General features: G+C 36.9%; 1 protein-coding gene across 2 annotated transcripts in view; it reads right to left on the reverse strand.

The window, feature by feature from the left end:
* LOC123868877 (lachesin-like) overlaps window positions 1–24838 on the reverse strand; it is a 113947-nt gene that overhangs the window by 21655 nt on the left and 67454 nt on the right. For both annotated transcript variants that reach the window (XM_045911536.1, XM_045911538.1), the window contains exon 5: window positions 11233–11422. In XM_045911536.1, the coding sequence (XP_045767492.1) occupies window positions 11233–11422 (190 nt within the window). The remainder of the gene's footprint in view (window positions 1–11232; window positions 11423–24838) is intronic.

The raw sequence follows: 24838 nt of genomic DNA on the forward strand, positions 1-24838 counted from the left end.
TATAGGTGTCGTTTTATGGGAATTTCGGGGTAATTTGTGTATCTTAATAAAAAAAATCGGTTTAATACAACTCATAAACCTAACCACGTCACGCGAGCTGCTTTAGCAGCTCGCGCACCGAGCAAAACACTAGTTATACTATATATAGCTCGATTACCACTCACTCATTGACATAATTGTTCTCCTAGAAAGAGAAGGAAAATGATATAATGATATAGGGGAGATGTGTTCGGGTGGGGGAGTCGACTGGGGAAAAATTATGACATTTCGGAAAAACAAGATGGCGGCCGCCGTGATTTTTGCAGCTCCGTTGTTTTCCAACCGATTTCGTTGAATTTTGCAATATTTGAAGAAAATAGTAAACGATTAATAGGAAATGTCGAAAAAATTGAAAAAACAAGATGGCGGCCGAGCTGGAGCGTTTTCAAAATTTTCATTTTTCGATCCCTAACCGCGGCGCCACTGATCCGAAACGGAGAAGTCGAGGATAATGATTTTTTCGTGTTTCGCCCACGATTATCCTGTATTTTGACAAAACGGGAGTAGTTTTTAAAAATTCAAGATGGCGGCTGTCATGGCGGTCGTTTTGTTCGAGGTACGAAAAAACGTAATTTTAAAATTCGAATATGTCAAAGTTGGCAACATCGGAGCGGTTCGGCTTCTATGAAGCGATTGTACGTACAGGCTCAAGGTATAGTTTGCAGGAAAAAAATTACCCAATTTTTAGGGAAATTTCAAGATTTTCGGGAAATTGTAAAAAATCGAAATACGCACTTTTAGCAAAATCCGAGTATGAGCGATTATGTGTTTCGCTCGTGCAAATGACATTTAGGTACTTTTGTTACCAGAGACTGGCAACACTGGAATTTATCAAAGTAAAAGTGATTTTCGACACGGTCTTTTTCACGGTATCCCCTTTCGCGTGGGTGCGAGCGAGAGGCAAGATTGAAACGTCATTGGGAGCGGTATATCCTGTAGTTAATAGGAAAATTATGAAACCGTGTAAAATCTTTCTGTGAAACGAGCTGGCGGCCATTTTGTATTTTTTTTAACTTTTCGAAATTTTGATCAAGTTTTTGAGGCAGTTGGCAACATTTTGGAAAGTCAATATGTATGAATCGATTGTGTATCTCAGCTGGCAGTATAGAGATATGCAACCGGTGTTGCCAGTTTTGGGGAGATTTTCGAGATTTTCAACTAAGAAACTCCTGTAAAATTTTGTATGAAAATTTTTTTTTCCACTGATGGCATCGTATAGAAAACAAAAAGTTAGTAAGCCAAAATTATGGAGAGAGCTGATGATTGAGGATATCGGAGACGGGTGAAGGGTCCGCTTAAGGTATTGAAGATAGGTGGGGGGTGCTCGAGCAAATGTCATTCATGACGTCATCCAATTGCCAAAAAGCTGAAAAAAAATTCAAAATGGCGAAAAAAAGATGGCCGCCATACAAATTTCGCCGGCGTCCAGCTCGGAGGGTATAAAAGATGGAGGTGCGGTTTCTTGGCAAAAGAAGATCAGGATCCAAAGGTTTACTCGATGAATAGAAAAAAAATTCAAAATGGCGGAATTTAATTTTCCATACATTTTGTATGGCGAATATTGAATGCCTCATTCTCCTAGAAAGAGACGGATAACGATACGATAATGTAGGGGAGATATGTTCGGATGCGCAATATCAGTAGGGGAAAATTATGACATTTCAGAAAAACAAGATGGCGGCCTATATGATTTATGCAACTCTTTTGTTTTCCAACCGATTTCGTTGAAACTCGCAATCTTTAAAGAATGTAGTAAACGATTAATAGAAAAAGTGGAAAATTTTGGAAAAACAAGATGGCCGCCGTACAAATTTCGTCGGTGTCTATCTCGGAGGCTATAAAAGATGGAAGAGTGGTTTCTTGGCAAAAGATGATCAGGGTCCGAAGGTCTACTCGGTGGAACAAACTCTGCATGCTCGCGGACCACTTTAGTGGTCCGCGCACCCACGCACCCTACTTTATTAACCTCAACTACCCCGTTTTTACAAAAAATGATATGGATGTCTTTTTCAGAGTTTTCTAGGGTGCTGATTTTGATAACGACATTTATTTTGAAATCCAAGATGGCGAGCGTGCACTTTTTAAGAAAAAAATTGATATAGGTGTCGTTTTATGGGGTTTTCGGGGTAATTTGTGTATCTTAATAAAAAAAATCGGTTTAATACAACTCATAAACCTAACCACGTCACGTGAGCTGCTTTAGCAGCTCGCGCACCGAGCAAAACACTAGTTATTATACTATATATAGCTCGATTACCACTCACTCACTCACTGACTCATTGACATAATTGTTCTCCTAGAAAGAGACGGAAAATGATATAATGATGTAGGGGAAATGTGTTCGGGTGGGGGATTCGACTGGGGAAAAATTATGACATTTCGGAAAAACAAGATGGCGGCCGATGTGATTTTTGCAGCTCCGTTGTTTTCCAACCGATTTCGTTGAATTTTGCAAACTTTGAAGAAAGTAGTAAATGATTAACAGAAAATGTGGAAAAAATTGGAAAAACAAGATGGCGGCCGAGCCGTAGCGTTTTAAAAATTTTGATTTTTCGACCCCGAACCGCGGCGCCACAGATCCGAAACGGGGTAATCGATTATAATTATTTTTTCTGGTTTCGCCCACGATTATCCTGTATTTTGACAGAACGGGAGTGGTTTTTAAAAATTCAAGATGGCGGCTGTCGTGGCGGCCGTTTTGTTCGAGGTACGAAAAAACGCAATTTTAAAAGTTAAATATCTCAAAGTTGGCAACATCGGTGCGATTCGGTTTCTATGAAGCCATTGTACGTATAGGCTCGAGGTATAGATTGGAGGAAAAAAATTACCCCATTTCTAGGGAAATTTCGAGATTTTCGGGAAATTGTAGAAAATCGAAATACGCACATTTAGCAAAATCCGAGTATGAGCAATTACGTGTTTTGCTCGTGCAAATGACATTTAGGTATTTTTGTCACCAGGGACTGGCAACACTAGAATTTATCAAAGTAAAAGTGATTTTCGACACGGTCTTTTTCACGGTATCCCCTTTCGCGTGGGTGCGAGCGAGAGGAAAGATTGAAACGTCATCGGGAGCGGTACATCCTGTAGTTAATAGGAAAATTATGAAACCGTGTAAAATCTTTCTGTGAAACGAGTTGGCGGCCATTTTGTATTTTTTTTAATTTTTCGAAATTTTGATCACGTTTTTTAAGCAGTTGGCAACATTTTGGAAAGTCAATATGTATGAATCGATTGTGTATCTCGGCTGGCAGTATCGAGATGTGCAACCGGTGTTGCCACTTTTGGGGAGATTTTCGAGATTTTCAACTAAGAAACTCCTGTAAAATTTTGTATGAAATTTTTTTTTTTCACTGATGGTGTCGTATAGAAAACAAAAAGTTAGTAAGCCAAAATTATGGAGAGAGCTGATGATTGAGGGTTTCGGAGACGGGTGAAGGGCCCGCTTAAGGTATTGAAGATAGATGGGGGGTGCTCGACCAAATGTCATTCATGACGTCATCCAATTGCCAAAAAGCTGAAAAAAAATTCAAAATGGCGAAGAAAAGATGGCCGCCATACAAATTTCGCCGGTCTCCAGCTCGGAGGGTATAAAAGATGGAAGTATGGTTTCTTGGAAGAAGATGATCAGGATCCGAAGGTCTACTCGATGAATAGAAAAAAAATTCAAAATGGCGGAATTTATTTTTCCATACATTTTGTATGGCGATTATGAATGTCTCATTCTCCTAGAAAGAGACGGAAAACGATACATTGATGTATAGGAGATATGTTCGGATGCGCGATATGAATAGGGAAAAATTATGACATTTCAGAAAAACAAGATGGCGACTGACGTGATTTTTGCAACTCTTTTGTTTTCCAACCGATTTCGTTGAAACTCGCAATCTTTGAATAATGTAGTAAACGATTCATAAAAAAAGTGGAAAATTTTGGAAAAACAAGATGGCCGCCGTACAAATTCGTCGTTGTCTATCTCGGAGGCTATAAAAGATGGAAGAGTGGTTTCTTGGCAAAAGATAATCAGGGTCCGAAGGTCTACTCGGTGGAACAAACTCTGCATGCTCGCGGACCACTTTAGTGGTCCGCGCACCCACGCACCCTACTTTATTAACCTCAACTACCCCGTTTTTACAAAAAATGATATGGATGTCGTTTTCAGAGTTTTCCAGGGCGCTGATTTTGAGAACGACATTTATTTTGAAATCCAAGATGGCGGACATGCACTTTTTAAGAAAAAAATTGATATGGGTGTCGATTTCAGGGTTTTCCAGAGCGCTGATTATGATGATGACATTCATTTTCAAATCCCAAATGGCGGACTTATACTTTTTACTAAAAATAAACACTCTGCTTGCTCGCGGACCACTTTAGTGGTCCGCGCACCCACGCACCCTACTAAATTATTATCCTCAACTACCCCATTTTTACAAAAATTGATATGGATGTTGTTTGCAGGGGTTTCCAGGGTGCTGATTTTAATACTGACATTCATTTTAAAATCCAAGATGGCGGACTTACACTTTTCACCAAAAATCGATATGGATATCGTTTTCAGGGTTTTCCCAGGGTGCTGATTGTGATAACGACATTTAATTTGAAATCCAAGATGGTGGACATGCATTTTTTAAGAAAAAAATTGATATGGGTGCCGTTTCATGGGGTTTTCGGGGTGAATTGCGTATCTTCATAAATAAATTCGGTTTAATACAATAAAGTAAAACCTAACCACGTCACGTGAGCTGCTTTAGCAGCTCGCGCACCGAGCAAAAACTAGTTATTATACTATATATAGCTCAATTACCACTGACTGACTGACTCATTGACATAATTGTTCTCCTAGAAAGAGACGGAAAATGATATAATGATGTAGGGGAGATGTGGTCGGATTCGGGAGTCCTCTGGGGAAAAATTATGACATTTCAGAAAAACAAGATGGCGGCCGACGTGATTTTTGCAGCTCCGTTGTTTTCCAACCGATTTCGTTGAATTTTGCAATATTTGAAGAAAATAGTAAACGATTAATAGGAAATGTCAAAAAAATTGAAAAAACAAGATGGCGGCCGAGCTGGAGCGTTTTCAAAATTTTCATTTTTCGATCCCTAACCGCGGCGCCACTGATCCGAAACGGAGAAGTCGAGGATAATTATTTTTTCGTGTTTCGCCCACGATTATCCTGTATTTTGACAAAACGGGAGTGGTTTTTAAAAATTCAAGATGGCGGCTGTCATGGCGGCCGTTAAGTTAGAGGTACCAAAAATCCCAATTTTAAAATTAAATTTTTTCCCAGTCGACGACGTCGGACCGTTTCGGTTTCTATGAAGCGGTTGTACGTATAGACTCGAGGTATATATCGGTGGGAAAAAATTACCCCATTTTTAGGGAAATTTCAAGATTTTCGGGAAATTGTAAAAAATCGAAATAAGGACTTTGTGCAAAATCCGAGTATGAGCGATTATGTGTTTTGCCCGTACAAATGACATTTGGGTATTTTTGTCACCGGAGACTGGCAACACTAGAATTTATCAAAATAAAAGTGATTTTCGACATTGTCTTTTTTCAGGGACGATCATTTCGCGTGGGTGCGAGCGAGAGGAGAGATTAAAACGTCATCGGGAGCGGTATATCCTGTAGTTAATAGGAAACTTGTAAAATTATCTAATTTGCTTCTGCAAAAAGAGTTGATGGCCATTTTGTATTTTCTTCAAATTTTCCGAAATTTTGATCACGTTTTTGAGGCAGTTGGCAACATTTTGGAAAGTCGACATGTATCAATCGATTGTGTGACTCAACCAGCAGTATCGAAATATGTAAACAGTGTTGCCACATTTGGGGAGATTTTCGAGATTTTCCCCAAAAACTTCTCCTGTAAAATTTTGTATGAATTTTTTTTTTTTCACTGATGGTTTCGTATAGAAAACAAAAAAAAAATCGAGGAAAAATTTGGAAATAGCTGATGATCGAGGATGTCGGAGACGGGTGAAAGGTCCGCTCAAGGTATTGAAGATAGGTGGGGGGTGCTCGACCAAATGTCATTCATGACATCATCCAATTGCCAAAAAGCTGAAAAAAAATTCAAAATGGCGAAGAAAAGATGGCCGCCATACAAATTTCGCCGGCGTCCAGCTCGGAGGGTATAAAAGATGGAGGTGCGGTTTCTTGGCAAAAGAGGATCAAGATCCAAAGGTCTACTCGATGAATAGAAAAAAAATTCAAAATGGCGGAATTTATTTTCTCATACATTTTGTATGGCGAATATTGAATGTCTCATTCTCCTAGAAAGAGACGGAAAACGATACGATAATGTAGGGGAGATATGTTTTGAAGCGCGATATGAGTAGGGAAAAATTATGACATTTCAGAAAAACAAGATGGCGGCCTATATGATTTTTGCAACTCTTTTGTTTTCCAACCGATTTCGTTGAAACTTGCAATCTTTGAAGAATGTAGTAAACGATTAATAGAAAAAGTGGAAAATTTTGGAAAAACAAGATGGCCGCCGTACGAATTTCGTCGGTGTCTATCTCGGAGGCTATAAAAGATGGAAGAATGGTTTCTTGGCAAAAGATGATCAGGGTCCGAAAGTCTACTCGATGGAACAAACTCTGCATGCTCGCGGACCACTTTAGTGGTCCGCGCACCCACGCACCCTACTATATTACCCTCAACTACCCCGTTTTTACAAAAAATGATATGGATGTCGTTTTCAGAGTTTTCCAGGGGCTGATTTTGATAACGACATTTATTTTGAAATCCAAGATGGCGGACATGCCTTTTTTAAGAAAAAAATCGATATGGGTGTCTTTTTATGGTGAATTTCAGGGTGAATTGTGTATTTTAATAACTCGATTCGGTTGAATACAATAAAGCTAAACATTACCACGTCACGCGAGCTGCTTTAGCAGCTCGCGCACCGAGCAAAAGCTAGTTATTATACTATATATAGCTCAATTACCACTCACTGACTCACTCACTCATTGACATAATTGTTCTCCTAGAAGGAGACGGAAAATGATATAGTGATGTGAGGGAGTTGCGTTCGGTTTCGGGAACCCTCTGGGGAAAAATTATGACATTTCAGAAAAACAAGATGGCGGCCGAGGTGATTTTTGCAGCTCCGTTGTTTTCCAACCGATTTTGTTTAAACTCGCAACTATTTAGGAAAGTAGTAAACGGTTAATAGAAAAGGTAGAAAAAATTGGAAAAACAAAATGGCGGCCGAGCTGGAGCGTTTTCAAAATTTTCATTTTTCGATCCCTAACCGCGGCGCCACAGATCCGAAACGGAGAAGTCGAGGATAATTATTTTTTCGTGTTTCGCCCACGATTATCCTGTATTTTGACAAAACGGGAGTGGTTTTTAAAAATTCAAGATGGCGGCTGTCATGGCGGCCGTTAAGTTAGAGGTACCAAAAATCCCAATTTTAAAATTAAATTTTTTCCCAGTCGACGACGTCGGACCGTTTCGGTTTCTATGAAGCGGTTGTACGTATAGACTCGAGGTATATATCGGTGGGAAAAAATTACCCCATTTTTAGGGAAATTTCAAGATTTTCGGGAAATTGTAAAAAATCGAAATAAGGACTTTGTGCAAAATCCGAGTATGAGCGATTATGTGTTTTGCCCGTACAAATGACATTTGGGTATTTTTGTCACCGGAGACTGGCAACACTGGAATTTATCAAAATAAAAGTGATTTTCGACATTGTCTTTTTTCAGGGACGATCATTTCGCGTGGGTGCGAGCGAGAGGAGAGATTGAAACGTCATCGGGAGCGGTATATCCTGTAGTTAATAGGAAACTTGTAAAATTATCTAATTTGCTTCTGCAAAAAGAGTTGGTGGCCATTTTGTATTTTCTTCAAATTTTCCGAAATTTTGATCACGTTTTTGAGGCAGTTGGCAACATTTTGGAAAGTCGACATGTATCAATCGATTGTGTGACTCAACCAGCAGTATCGAAATATGTAAACAGTGTTGCCACATTTGGGGAGATTTTCGAGATTTTCCCCAAAAACTTCTCCTGTAAAATTTTGTATGAAATTTTTTTTTTTCACTGATGGTTTCGTATAGAAAACAAAAAAAAAATCGAGGAAAAATTTGGAAATAGCTGATGATCGAGGATGTCGGAGACGGGTGAAAGGTCCGCTCAAGGTATTGAAGATAGGTGGGGGGTGCTCGACCAAATGTCATTCATGACATCATCCAATTGCCAAAAAGCTGAAAAAAAATTCAAAATGGCGAAGAAAAGATGGCCGCCATACAAATTTCGCCGGCGTCCAGCTCGGAGGGTATAAAAGATGGAGGTGCGGTTTCGTGGCAAAAGAGGATCAGGATCCAAAGGTCTAATTGATGAATAGAAAAAAAATTCAAAATGGCGGAATTTATTTTCCCATACGTTTTGTATGGCGAATATTGAATGTCTCATTCTCCTAGAAAGAGACGGAAAACGATACGATAATGTAGGGGAGATGTGTTCGGGTGGGCGAGGCGAGTAGGGAAAAATTATGACATTTCAGAAAAACAAGATGGCGGCCTATATGATTTTTGTGACTCTTTTGTTTTCCAACCGAATTCATTGAAACTCGCAATCTTTGAAGAACGTAGTAAACGATTAATAGAAAAAGTGGAAAATTTTGGAAAAACAAGATGGCCGCCGTACAAATTTCGTCGTTGTCTATCTCGGAGGCTATAAAAGATGGAAGAGTGGTTTCTTCGCAAAAGATGATCAGGGTCCGGAGGTCTACTCAATGGAACAAACTCTGCATGCTCGCGGACCACTTTAGTGGTCCGCGCACCCACGCACCCTACTTTATTAACCTCAACTACCCGGTTTTTATAAAAAATGATATGGATGTCGTTTTCAGAGTTTCCCAGGGTGCTGATTTTGATAACGACATTTATTTTGAAATCCAAGATGGCGGACATGCATTTTTTAAGAAAAAAATCGATATGGGTGTCTTTTTATGGTGAATTTCGGGGTGAATTATGTATCTTAATAAATCAATTTGGTTTTATATAATAAAAGTTAACCTTACCACGTCACGCGAGCTGCTTTAGCAGCTCGCGCACCGAGCAAATACTAGTCTACTATATAGATAGATCTTGTCTCTGGTCTGTCCTGGGGGGAGGCTTCGGCCGTGGCTAGCAGGTGATTATTTGCTTAGGTATTCCCGCGATTTGTCCGCGTGGTGTTAAGTTCTTTTATAAATTCTATTGAAACTCAAAATCAGATGAAAATAAAAGTTAAAGATTATAGTAAATTAAGCTTGTTGTTCCTTGTATGTTGAACATAAAAAGCTATAACGTTTACTAATTGTAATATATAAATAAAGAATAAACACGAAAAATTATTATAAGCATCGCTGATTATTATTATTTACTAGCCGATGCCCGCGACTTCGCCCGCGTGGATTTAGGTTTTTCGAAATCCCGTGGGAAGTCTTTGATTTTCCGGGATAAAAAGTAGTAGCCTATGTGCTAATCCAGGATATTATCTATCTCCATTCCAAATTTCAGCCAAATCCGTCCGGTAGTTTTTGCGTGAAGGAGTAACAAACATACACACACACACACACACACACACACACACATACAAACTTTCGCCTTTATAATATTAGTGTGATAAACGACTTGAACTTTCTTTGCAACTGGCAAGTAATAATAAGGAAATGAAAAACAGTAGGAAATAACTGCCCAAATGGCAATTCTGATTTGTTGAAGCGTATATAACACGTCCAATTAATACTAAGGCAGTGCTCCCCCACTCTTTAACTATTACATCCACCCCACGACCGCAGGTCTTTTGTTTACGCTTAATGGCTTAAATAAAACGGGTCAAATACGTAAAACAGTCTCCTGAAAAGGTTTAAAGTACTTAACTCTATCCACTCTAATTTACACTTTAAAACAAAGCTTTAAGGTATAAATTATGCCACCAAATAAAAGCTTTTAAAACAATTTCACGTAAGTTCGTATTTTACTTGCAGAACACCCCGTAATCGCGTCAACCTGCTGTCTTTTTACCTCAGTCTACGTAGTAGGTATTACAACTAGAAAAGATAACAGCTCAGTCGGGCCGATTTTCACTTAGGCATCCATTTAATTTCCTGACCGAAACCCCGATTGTTACATCACTTTGTTTAAGCAGTAATTGAGTTCTTTGAGGACGTTCTTTTTGAGGAAATGAATACCAATCCCGACGTTGGAGAACTCTTACTTTCGTAAATTAAAATTTTTTGACAAGTAAAGTCTATCCTAAAGGTATAAAGACGAGTTTTATGCCTGAACTTAAATTTCGCGTCATACATAAAATGTATAATGATACGCTACAAAACATTAACCAATGTTAAAATGAGAAATGCAAGATAACCTGCCATACATTCATTTTACTCGGTTTGACATTATTCAGATGTTCCACAAGGTTGATGGCATATTTATCATATATTTTGTGAGTTCTTTCCAATATCTTGAGGAGATATTTTAATAAATCCCATAAAACTCCAATGTTTCAACCGCGAAACCACCTGCGCCCGCTTCGGGCGGGCTTTGAATGTAAAATTAGCCTTGTTTCTTTTTTACCACTTAACAGAATCCGCCGATATTAATAGAATTGAAGGGAAAATTGATGTTTTATATTCAATTTTCCTATAATATCGAGTAAAAGGAAGGGAACATTATAAAAAACCTGCGGCAGTTCTCAAGTATTTTCACGTTCAGTACAAGCACGAAAGTGATATTCCGATGAACGTGTCTGGCATATTCTTGTAGGAGTTTTTCTGTATCACAAATTGAATAATATAATACAAGGATAAATATTTTGTCTTACGAGACTGTTCTCTTTGTTTGCATACCAAACAAAGTTGTTTTACTTAATTTTGAAAAAAATTAAGGGTTTTAAAAGTATTGCATGCCATATTATGGCATGTAGCTTCATTCAAATCGTCACCAAGAAATTCATCAAAAAACACTCATTGTATACCTACTACAATTTATAAGAAAACCTTTCAATTCACTTCCATCTTCAGCCCGAAATATAATATTTGGTCTATTAGCTCTTTTCCAGGACACAGTAGGCTCTGGTACACCAGTAGCTGTACTACTTAACTTTACGGATCCTCCTTCTGGCATGTTAGCTTCGTAAACATCGTCGTTATTAAGAAATTCATCAAAAACATACAATTTTCAATATTTACCTTTCACTTCACTTCCACCTTCGTCCCGAAATATAATATTTCGTCCACCGGCTCTTTTCCAGGACACGGTAGGTTCTGGTACGCCAGTAGCTGTACAACGCAGCTCTACGGAGCCTCCTTCTGGCGCGCTGGCTTCGGAGCCGTTGTCGTCGGCGATGTCGGGAGGTATCACGACCGACAGATGACCCATCTAAAACAATGTTTAAAACAATTACTTATAAAAAAATGTTTACAACAATAATTATAGATAGATATAACCTCGATAGCTCAACGGTTGAGGAGCGGACTGAATTCCGAAAGGTCGGCGGTTCAAACCCGCACCGCCCGTTGCACTATTGGCGTACCCAATCCTGGCATAGGCTTTACGCTTAATTGGAGGGGAAAGAGGAGTATTAGACATGATTAGCATGGCTAAATTTTCTTACTAGCTGATGCCCGCGATTTTGTCTGCGTGGATTTATGGTTGTCGAAATCCCGTGGGAACTCTTTGATTTTTCGGGATAAAAGTAGCCTATGTACTAATCCAGGATATTATATTCTATCTGCATTCCAAATTTCAGCCAGATCCGTCCAGTAGTTTTTGCGTGAAGGAGTAATAAACATACATAACTACACACATACGCACAGCCCCCGCGCTGACCGAATGCGGGCGAGTACGGGTGACATGTGGATGTGCGGGGCATTCTATCCCCGATTGCCATCTCAACATGTCGCGGACTATAGACATATATGTATACTCATCATGAAGACGAGAAAAAGTACTGCCTAATAAGCTAAGTAAATGCAGATATGTACTGAGATTGAGACATGTTAGAATAAGAAATAGGAATGAAATGTTTATATTCCTGTTGTTTATCAGTAGTTACCTAATCAATTTATAAATAAAATGGAAATTAGATAAACATAAACCACAATAGGCACCTATGTTATTAATACAAACCATTATTATAACTTGCCAATCTGTCAGTGCTTGTGGCATCTTTTGTTTACTGCTAACATGGTGTAACAATATACATATTTAGCGACTGATAAATCTATTGAGCCAAAAGATCTAATAATTAATAATATTGTATTACATTAATTATAATTAACGAGATATAAAACATATTATTAACTTAATTGTTTGCATTTATCCAGGCCAGAACTGTAATTGTAGGGTTGATTAATGTACCTACCTACTTTATTTGTTTATTTATTTTTTAACTAACAAATGTATTGAGATGAGATAACTAGGAGCTAGGATATTATTATCAACCCCGCATCTGGGAGACTGGGTATTACGCTCAAACTATTAGTTTCCTATTTCACAACATTGTTGTTATAACTGGGACAAGATAGTTATTGGTATTAAACTATCGGCTTGATATCGAGTCTGGAGCTGTTTGACGTGAATAAATGGATTGTCGTGGTCCGTGGGCCGTTTTAAATGGAATAACGCCATAGTTTACAGTAAACTGTGTATGATTAACCTGCTTAACCTATATATTTATTATACTTACTTAACTGTAGAAAACTTGCAGTGTAAAAACGATAGATATATTAATATACTTAGCTAAGAAAAAACCTATATACTTATATTTAAATATAAAATATTTACTCGTTGATGCGTCTGTAACTGATCGTGTATCTTGTGAATGACTTGACCAATGAAGTCATACTCTTACAATATGTTTGTGTTGTTGAGACGTTGATGATTATGTGAACTGAAGTCAATCACGCTCATGAAATCACGAGAATCAGCTAGTTTATTAATAAAATAATATTAAAATTTTCACAGCTTTTCAACTTTCAAATACTGGGAACAAGCTCTTCATAAATTGCTTCAACAAAATAAAAACTCATATGAAGAGGCAACATTGAATGATTGATACTTAGGTACCAGTATTTATACTAAACAAGATGATGCCGTGACTTCGTCTGCGTGGATTTAGGTTTATTGAAAACTGCGTGGGATTTTTTTGATTTTCCGGGATAAAAAGTAGCCTATGTATCCCTGCTACATCTGTACCAAATTTTGTCGAAATCGGTAAAACGAATGGCTCGTGAAAACTTACCAGATCGACAGACAGACAGGCATACTTTCGCTTTTATAATATTAGTTTATCAAATAACTATCAAACAAAAACCTCCTTTAAAAACGTGTAGAATAGAAACTATTTTGCAACGAAATTCTACCTCTTTTACAGTGTAAAGGATTTTTGTATCTGATAGTTCAGTCCCCCAATACATTTTCCCCGCCCTCTACGTATGTACGTGATCGAATTTTGTCAACAGAATCGAATTCACTCTATACAATGCAGTGAATAACATAAGGAGTACTGTGAATACCTTAAACCCTTTCTATCTTCGTACGCTGAGACACGTGAGCAATTCTAAGCACTCGTAGATGCAAAAAGATGTAAAAGCTCAGTTGGAAATTGATTTGATAACCTCGCTGTGTTTCAATACACAGTTTAGTCCATTTGAAATACTCTGAATTAGTTTCGTTCGTTTGAAAAATTCACAGTTTTCGGATTTTTTGCTTTACTTGTGCTATAAGACCTACGTACCTATTTACCTGCCTTTCATGATTCTAGGTCAACGGCAAATACCTACTCTCTATAGGTTTTCTTGACGACAGACGGACAAACGGACAGACGGACAGACAGACAGACAGACAACAAAGTGACCCGGAAAAACGGGTTCCTTTTGAGGTACGGAACTTTAAAAATACATCAATGCAGACCTCACAACTGGAGCTGTTGATATAATCTAATCATATTTTCGTTAGCTTAGCTTACAAAAAAATATCTTGTACCGTGGCGTCAGTAGAATATAATGTTGCTAAAATTTAACTTTCGCATATTTTTGGAGGGAATGTGGCTATTCAGTTTGGCCGCGCACGTTTCGCTTGCAAGGAATGTTGTCAAAGTATGCTCAGCGATAAAATATATCCGATGACTTTCTACAAGACGCCAGTGAATGTAGCTTCTGTCGTGTTTGTGATAATATTTTCTAAAAATGTTATTCTGCATAGTAATGGAAGAATTTTAGGGAAATATTTTTGCGGTTCTCCACGACACAGATTAGGTACCTACCTAGTGTGGATACCAGGTAAAATAACTAATGAGTGCTAATTCTTATCTAGATATTTATATTTTTATCTGATTACCTTATTAGGTATGTCATATTACCGTATAACGTTCGTCACTTATTATAACTAGTGACCTACCTACTTATTTTCGTAGGGATCTCTAAATATAAAAATAGATTGACGGCAAATAGATTGATGGCACTATCTACAAAACCTTCCTGCAAGTCCCAACAACAACTGCACAAAGTATCAACTCAAACCGATAAACGGTGCTCGAAAGAATGCTTATTATACTTAGTTTAAAAAAAGCAGATAGATAAATACACCTATACGACTAGAGAATCACTTAGAATCCAAGTTATTAAATTAAAATTATATTATTAAATTAATCATCTAAGTCTTAAAATTATATCTAGTATTAAATTAATCATCTAAGGCTAAGATGATTAATTTAATAATTTAATATAATTATACGGCTAGTATGTAGCAATGACTCGACATCGCGCAGCCGGCGCACACGATAAAGTCTTGTAAATCCTCAAGAACTCTCCAAAAGAAATGCCAACGCAGCCTACCAAGATCTTCAAACTAATGATGCAGAGCAACAGGCTTGTGAATGTAGCATGAAGACGTACGACTCCTTCAGCGAGAGACGCTCAAGACAGACTTTGACAAAATTCCAATAGATTTGGAGAGACGGAGCGCATCAGAGATTTATCAAGTCCCAGGTACAATCATCAATATAACTCAACGTATACAAAACACTGCAAGCTTTTTTAGCCTGTATTTTGTTAAGTCTAAGGACTATTTTCAAATGAAATATTATTTCCTTTTACGTATTAGGATTTCCGTACGGGTTAGTTTTGTTCCACAATAAATTTTCTCCAACGTCTACGTACGTGATCGAATTTCGTCATTACAATCTGGTCCACTCGATACAATGTAGAAAAAATCGTAAGGAAGTCTATAATACTAGCTCTTAAATCTAGATTTTTAACAAGATAATTCAAAACTAAAACCCAACTACTCTTCTTAACAGGGCTCTCTCCGTCACTCGTTTCATACAATCGTAGTTCCAATTTCAAACAGTAAAAATATATACTTAGTAAAATTGTTTTACTGTCACTCTCGCTTGGTACCTACCTATATTTTAATATTGTACTATACTATATATTGGCATATTTTAATATACCTACATTTAGGACGTTAGAATTTCGTTTTCATTCATTTGCGTTGACTTATATAGGTAAGTAGGTATTTTATATCCTTGGATGAATGATATCAATGTTCATTTGATATTCCACTAGATACGATAGCACAATATAAGTTTTTTTTTTAATTGTAAGAAATTGTATTGTTTTGTTAATTGTAGAAAAGCAAGAAAATATTTTAGAAAATATTGATTTTCCAAAGGATTTTCTTACTTTTCTATTCCTAAGCGCTTTTGAATACCATGACTTGCATACCTACTATCCACGTTAACATTTTATTAGCGATTGAACGTCTGCAGCTCTTGGCTATTTTAGCTTAGCTCCGAACTACGATTTCATGAATTTATAATACGAAAAATATTCTACGTTGCAGTCTTTGTTCCAATCTGATATACTAATGAGTATAATATAGATTTCACCCTTTCTTTATCGTATTTTTCATTGCTTGAGGGTCGCGACCTCTTCCATTATTCAAATGAATTTCTATGCAGAAGGAATTGAGAACGTACCGCATTATTCTACCAAGAAATCTTGACCATAATGTGATTAATAGGAAAGGGGTTATGACCTTCAGCAATATGGAGTACGAATAGAATAATCGAAACCAACAGCTTAACATGCTCTCTGAGACATGGATAAAATGTAATGGACCAGACCACCAAAGTTAGTCATCGATTGTTTTAGGTTTTGATCACTTTTAATTTTGCTGAACGTTAGGACTTCATTGAAAGCTACCTATATTATGTATAGATATTATAAACTATTGCATGTGTTCTCTTCAAACTCGCAGATAAACTTTTCGCTTCGGCTCGTAAAAGGAAAAAGGTTAACAAAAAAGATACGTTAATGCTAAGAGTAGCTAACAAAGTTGTTCAGGAGCCCAGTCGGGTATGAAATGTTGCTCAAATATAACTTTTGCATATTTGAGAAGGGAATGTGACCCATTCAGTTGTGCCCGGGTCGCTTGCTAGGAATTCTGTCAAAGTACGAGAACGTCCAGAGCGGAATATTCAGATTTTCTTAGTACAAGATGACGGTGCATGCGGGTCGCGCAATATCAGCATTATAATAATAATATGATAATCCTTCACAAATTCTTTGAGTTAGATCATTTTTGTGCACTTTTTTATTTTAGAGAAGATACATTGGCACTGATTCATATGGCAACTAAATTTTAGTCAATGTAGTAAGAAAAGGACAGATGAACTTAATTTTATTTAAAACTGTCAAACCTCGTGACTTTAGATGCCACTTTAACGACACCTATTTGGTGGTACTAACTAATTAAACTTTTTACCGAAACTTTACCTGAAATCTTAATTATTACTGAGGTATGAAAAGAATACTGACTTGTACACTTTACTTTGAATTGGTTGCTAATATTAAACACTAACCAAAACCTTACCATAACTTTAACCACCCGATATAATTTTGAAAAGTTATTTTCAGGATTCAGGTTTCTAAGCTGAATTTTTGATGTAACTCGTGTTATAATTTTCACCATTTTCACAATGTCACTGAATCGAAAGTAAACCTAAATGACAACACAATAATAACTGTGCCTTATGAATTATGGAAAAGGATAGCAAAATTAACAAAAAACATGATTTACTTCTATTGGTCAAGGCTTCGAAAAATATTATTATGCGGTAGAGTCCCAGGAAAGCTCGATCACTCAAACATTATTTTATTATTTGGTCATTCCCGAGAATAGAGAACCGTATCGAAATGTAAAGTTTCACTGCAAAATAAATGGAACCTTATTCACTTATAATAACATACAATTTTCAGGCGGCATATAAACCGCGTTATGTTAGACCAATTATTCGGAGGGTGAGCTGACATACGCTATGATGGATGGCCGGCTGTTTATTACGTTTTTTGCCATTGACCTGTTTATGTGAGGAAGACCCGGCGTATTTTGGTTTTCGGTATCGTTTGCTTTGATGAGGTCACTAAAAATATTGATAGACTTAAAAAAAAATTATATCTATTACAATTTGAAAAAATCAGGCAATAATTTTAACTTCAATTCACTATAACACACAAGTAGGATAACTATCTATCTGTAGGAGAAGGTCTGAAATGAACAGATTCGCAGGAGAACCAAGGCCAGTAGAAGAAGGGTGGGCAAGCCATGTTTGCCATCGGAACGATGGCCGCTGGAGCCGGAAAGTTCTAGAGGCGAGACCGCAAACAAGTAAGCATAGTGCGGGGCGCCATTCAGCAAGATGGAACCAAGATATAAAGAGGGTGGCGGGAAATGACTGGATGAGGAAAGCCGAAGAGCGGATGTGGTGGCACTCTTTGCGAAAACCCTATGTTCAGCAGTGTGGACGTCCACAAGCTGAAATGATGAGGAAGACAATGAATGGTCGTAGTTGCAACTGAAAGAAATTTATTATAATTACTTAGTATATTTTATTTTTATCCCACTATTGTCGTAAAATATGAAACGTAATTATATCTCATACAATGTAGAGAGATAATATAATTCATAAATCTGGAGAAGAAAAATTCAATACATTTCTTGTAAGTGGCTTAATTTATGTATGGATAATGATGTTCGTATAAAATGTAGAGAACCCAATTAGTAGAGCATTTTACGTTTAGATACGAAATGTTAGCCCAATTATTTTCAAAAGGGCTTAGCGTTTTCTTCGACAAACGATCGACAGACATAATTTTGTGTTTTTATATTTTTCTAAATCGACTTTTAAATTATGTTTAAGATAATAAAAGGCTCCTACTTCGATATATTAATGATACAGTTGTTAGTCCATTTTATATTAACTAAGACAAAAGTACAAACAATCGCTAGAAAGTAACTAACTTCAGCTAACTTCTTGTGAAAATGCATAAACAACGCGCTATGAAGATATTTTTTTAATGTGGAAACGGAAACATTATTATAAACAAAGAGAGATGAAAAGTAGACCAATACATATTTTTTAACTAATTTTAATGTAGTTAAATATATTTATTTCTACTACTTTTATTCGATACCTAACATATTATGTATCTAGGTATTTATTTTTACTACTTTTATCGAAAGTGACCTGAGTTTCACAACTTAGTCACTTTCGATGACAATAAAGTCCAAGCAAACAGGCTTTATGAACAGTGTTTAACAGTTCCATACGCAGTTATATGTTAATGCTATACCGAAAGAGGCTTCTTCAAATAAACAGCATTTTACCCTCACCATAATATCTATTGTGCAACGTTTTATCCAAAAGACGAGACCCTTATGAAAAAGCAAATACGTCGTGAGGACGCACCTGTGGCACATAACAAAGGAACGCTGACTAATGCCTCTCGATTTTTCGGCTAAGAAATAACTCACTTGTTGATTCTCTTTCGCAGTCCTCGACCTTCCTCGTTTTCTTACAATATTTCAATTTTCTAAAACGTTTCACCTGACTAATGTTTTAAAGCCTAATTAATAAATTGAAGCAAAAAATGATTAATAGCTAAGTTTTCTAGGAAGAGTCCAATAGTCTGAACAGTTGAAGAGTGGAAGAAAAAAAGCAAAACAAATGCACGTAGCTCGAGCTAATTTGATGAGTCGATATTCTTAACGTCCAAAATGACTAATATAACAAATGCGAAGTATGACTGTATAAAGAATGTCTCTCTGTCTTTATGTGTCTGTCTGTCTGTTAGCTTTTCACAGCGCATCCGCAGAACCGTCATTGACGAAAAATGGAACAGGCCATTTGGTAGCCACAGAGATAGGTCGCATCCCCTGGATGAGCATAGGCTACTTTTGTCCCAGAAAATCAGTTAAATCCCACAGATTTTTAAAAATAATCGTGATTATAATATGTCATGTTTGTAAAAAAAATACTAGACCCAATGTACTTTCTAGAGTATTTACATTTTCTACAAAGGTATCCCTAAGCAAGTTACGGTACTATATTCGGGATAAGACTAAAGTAAATTATAAGATAATGCCGCACGAGCTTAACCAATATAATCCTATAAATCGCAAATCCCATATAGGATATAAGAGCTTCCACAATTTAGGAGTGACAAAATTTTAGCCACATTGTTTGGCTTTGTGTTATTATATTATTATTATCATTATTCGTGTAATATCGAGCATAGCAGCTCATACGCTTATTGCTTTAAAATGCCCTGGCAATTTTCTGCCTTGGACCTTGGATCAGCGCATAGTGTAGCGTAGTGATGGCCAATGCCATCACTACCCATACCTATTATAAATGCGAAAGTGTGCTTGTTTGCTGGTTTATTGGTTTTTCCTTCAATCACGTCACAACGGAGCAATGGATCAACGTGGTTTTTGCATGGATATAGTAAAAGATCTGCAGAGTGGCATAGGCTATTTTTTATCCCGGAAAATCAAAGAGTTCCCACGGGATTTTACAAATCTAAAGCCACGCGGATAAAGTCGTGGGTATCAGCTAGTACTAAATGAATAATACTCGTTATACTCGTTTATGAACTTACCTACCTAGTCAATATTAACATGCGTTAATATAGATTGCGATCTATATAATATAGATTGATGCGTTAGATTTTAAGAAAGAGGGTTTTAAAGTTAAAACCCTCTTTCTTAAAATCTTGTATAAGTATGTAAAAACTTTGTATATGTGTCGATATAAGTTAGTGCTAAGAAACTAAGTTGTTGACAGTAAGTTTTTAGTATGAGAACGGCGGCTCTAATGGTGCATTTACATATTCGCAAAAAAGGGCACGAGTGGCGAGCCGAAACGTGACCTGCCGAGGCTCTAGTGTAAGTTTTCAACTTTACATAAGCTGTGCATAAATCTGTCAATTCTCATGTCATTTAGTATGTAATAGAAAAAAAAAACTTTATTTTAAGTTAACTTTAAAATTTACAGGGCCTAGTCTGTTCACGTCACATTTGCTTATGTCTCGTCTTGGAACCACGCAATGGCAAAATTATGAACAACAATCGATGACATTATTATTTCTATTTTTTATTTTTTTATTATACTTAGTGCACTAACACAAATTGTTTAAGTATAATTTACATCTTGCCAAACTGCACAGCAGTTTGTTGGCCAGTTAATTCACATAAAGGATTAGGTACACCGTGCCCTAAACATTTCTATCTAATGACATGATGCGCGACACATCGCGATGGTGAATAAATGCAGGGTAACAAATGCTCAATGAGGCAAAATAATTGAGTGATAACCGCAGGGTTCACATTTCTCAGGCTGGATACCTCAAAGCAGTCTAATAAATTCCTAAGCTTCAAACTAAATGCTTACAAGGTTAGTTGCGACAACGCAACTATGTGTCGAGGAATGTGTTTACGGTGCCAATTGCGGAGCTCTTTAGCGGGGATTCCTTAGGTTATACTCGTACTTACAATTTACTGTTTATGCCTCACTCTGTGATAAATTAATTCATTTAAAACGTCATTCTAGCTTTGAAGCTAATTTGAAGCGACTCCACTTAGGACCACTTGCTTTTTGCTTATAGGAAAATATTTTTCGACAATTTAAAAAAAAATACAAATAGACTAGTTTACGCCATAACTCCACTTTAACAACAGTAAATCTTGTTCTATCCCAAACTTAATATTTACTTCGATAGCATTTTTAATCCATAGAAAGCATTTGCAAAGGTAGCTATTATCTAGCTAAGCTAAACTAGCTATTATCACTATCATTTGATAATCGTTAAACATAGAGTTGAAATCCCGAGTTTTCCTAATGGGTCTGAGAGCCCACCACATTATTATCACAAGGAAACTACGTGCCATTATGTGATTAATGGAGAGGGGTACGACGCTCAGAAATGAGGAGTACAACTTGGAAAGGGCAGAAGGGCTTAAAGATAATATCATAAATCACCAAATCCATACAGGAAGCATAGCCCCTGCAATACTCAAAATTTCGGCCGCATTGTTCGGCTTTGTGTTAATATGTTAATACGAAATAATTCTGTACTTCGGAGTTCATGTCTTGCGAGGTGAATTCCTCCAAGCAGTCTGATAAATTCCGTAGCTTCCTACTAAATGCTTAGCTAGTTGCGACAATACGGCAAGTATGTGTCGAACAATGTGTTTATAGTGCCGTGTACCCAGGCTCTTTAGCGGAGATTCCTCAGGTCATACCTCGTGTTCGGCTTACTTTCTGAATATAATATATTATGTTATTACAAGCACTTCCAAACATTCCTGAGTATAAACGCGCCAGTATAAAGACTTAAGTTTCAGATTTTGGTATCTCTTAATAATTTTATGTTTGTAGCTTCATATATTATTATCTTCTTAATTATTTTAAAAGAGCAACCGCCGAGTTTCTTGCTGGTTCTTCTTGGTAGGAACGGCATTCTGAACCAATGGTAAATTATTTTGACAATTCAGAAGCACTTGTAAAAGTTTATTTGGATAAATATCTATTCTAATGATAATAATACTACTTTAAGGTAATTGCTATTTGACAAATCGCAAAAATGCTGTACTTTGAAGTAAATTGTTTATTTTTCTAAAGCATTAACAGCTATTAAATACATGCAATTAAAAACTTCAGTTTGTGAAGATTATAAGGGCCTCTTTTTATTTAGTATACATTATCCCAATAAAAAAAAAAACCAAGTTGAAAACATTGCTGTTCGCAACTTGTTCTGTAAAAGTTTTCTTTAACATCTTGATACTTTGAAGCCAACCTCCAGAAAATGATATGTTTAGGTTTAGCAATCAATTTTAACTGTTAGTTTTATACTAAATGTTTTTCGTTTCTTAAATAATCTAAAACTAACCAAAAAACTTCCTGTGCTATTTATTTTCTTGCAGGCGCTCTATGGAATTCAGTGTCCACTGGACTGTCATGGCGGAAGGACTGTGCGCGTCATTTCGTCGCAAAATATTATTTAAAATGAATTTAAGCTTATTATTTTTGAATGAAAGTTGTGTTTATAATCGTTGAAAAATAAAATAGGGATTTTTTCATTTCTAAATGAAGCCTGCTTATATACTAAAATTTATTCGAAAGTTACGGTTTTACCAGGTAAATACTCGGAGGTTGTCATAGATTATGATGACAGATAGTAAGTGTTCTAAATAGGTATTATACCTATGTTTTTTAGGAGATAGCGCGCCTCGTTTCGGGCGCCGTGTTCCGAAATGGATTTCGTAGTAGTGCAAGTTTGGTGTAAGTCCCACATGACGGAGGGGTATGCGTCAGGCATTTCCTGTGTACAAAAAAAGACCTATATTTCGGATCCATTTTTCATCACTGACATCATGCACTATTCAAAGACTGGTCTTCAAGCATTGAGGAATTTTGGACGAGAGACATCTCGAAGGTTCCCGAAGGCTGCCTAACTGAGTTAGATTTGTCGGCTAGCTAGCTTTTTTTGAAATTGGACCTACTTAGCTGGATTGTGTGTTAGAGATTTCTTATGAGATATTATATGTACATAATATAACCATCATAAGGAAGCTCAGATTCATGCTGCGGGCAATGGGGAGAGCCTAAAGGTTGGAACGCCATTTCTGCGGCCGTGTTTCCTGCCATATATACCATAGATACCTGCAAGCCAAGAGTGAATAGGCATCTTCCAGGTAAGCGTGCTCCAACTTGGACCTCATCATTGCTTTCTTTAAAGCATGATTGTCGTCAAGCGCAAGCGCAAAGATTCAGGCGGCGCAAACCCGTAGCATGTGGAAGACCCTATTAAAGACCTATGTTCACTGTGGACGTCTGTCGGTTGATGTTGATGATTATGTCTTTAATGCAAGTAGTTCAGTAGTTTCAGAGTTTATCGATAACAAACAAACAAACCTTTCCTCTTCATAATATATGTACTTAGTAGCGAAAACTTGGAAAAAATCTCGTGGAAACTCTTTGATTTTCCGAGATAAATGTCATTTTACCTGGCAGCCCTAATCAATTTTATCACTGATAATAATAACTAATTCATAACCGTTAAACCTAAGAGTCAAAATCTCGTTTTTCTAGTCGAGTTCCGTAGGCTCTTTGAACTCATCGCATCCCAAGAAAACCTACCATTAGATGTAGGAATAATGGAAAGAGGTCACAACCCTCAGCAATAAAGAATACGATGCGGAGAGAGATGTCACTCTCAAGGTCTTTAAATGTATCCATGCAAAAAACCACGTCGACTGGTTGCTCCGTTGCAGCGTGATTGAATATTAAACCAACAAACACACTTTCGCATTTGAAATATGGCCAATAATTATAAGAAACAGTTTAAATCTCTCTCTGCTCTCCGAGAGACGTTAGGCAAAGTGAACACGAATTATGACACTTCTGTGTTCTTATACAAGCTTAGGTCTCTCAATTTTGTCAATTAATGTCAAATTTCTTTCTCAGATCAAAACCTAGTAAGTGGTTTAAATTCAAGAGAAGTTTAGGCCGTAGTCTTCAACAAGAAACTCGGCGGTTGCTCTTTTCAAAGATTTGATATACAATATTAAATTGCTTAAAACGCACATAACTGAAAAGTTAGTAGTGCGTGATTCCAGGATCGAACCCCCGACCTTCGATTAGGAGGCGGACGTTCTAACCACTAGGCTATGACAGTTTTTAAATTAAAGGGGTTTAAATATTTTAGTGTGAAGACTGGCCTACACATTTATTCATTAGATGTGCATCACTTTCTTTTTTAGGGTTCCGTACCTCAAAATGAAAAACGGAGCTCTTAAAGGATCACTTTGTTGTCTGTCCATTTGTCCGTCCGTCCGTCAAGAAAACCTATACAGTACTTCCCGTTGATCTAGTATCACGAAATTTGTTCTCGGATTTATTCCTTTACTTGGGCTATGAGAGTTGAGACCTATCTACCTGCCCATAATTCTAGGTTAACGGGAAATACCCTATCGGTTTTCTTGACAGACACGACAGACGGACAGACGGACAGAAAGACAGACAACAAAGTGATCCTATAAGGGTCCCGTGTTTCCTTTTGAGATATGCAACCCTAAAAACATTATGTAAGTATGCAAAGTATTTCCCTTGCAAACCATATTTAACAGTTGACATGTAGAGGTCATTGACTTTTCCTATCTTACTTTTAAGTTTTAATGCATCATTAAGTATTTACTGTTTTGACATGGTATTTAGATAATGGGTGATATTTATTTTATTTAATCTAATTCCTTTGAAAAACTTAGTAAGGCGCATTAATCTATAAAAAACCTAGCCAGTTCATAGACTTACTATGTTTTAAAATGGTCAAAGCGACTTACTAGCTTTTAATTTTACTTTAATGTGGGTGTCCTTACAATACAACGGGACATACTATGAAAGTTAGGCTTATGACATAAAACGATTTTCGGAAAAATGACTTTTACTTT

This window comes from Maniola jurtina, chromosome 10, assembly GCF_905333055.1.
Source record: "Maniola jurtina chromosome 10, ilManJurt1.1, whole genome shotgun sequence".
NCBI classification, from domain to species: Eukaryota; Metazoa; Arthropoda; class Insecta; order Lepidoptera; family Nymphalidae; genus Maniola; species Maniola jurtina.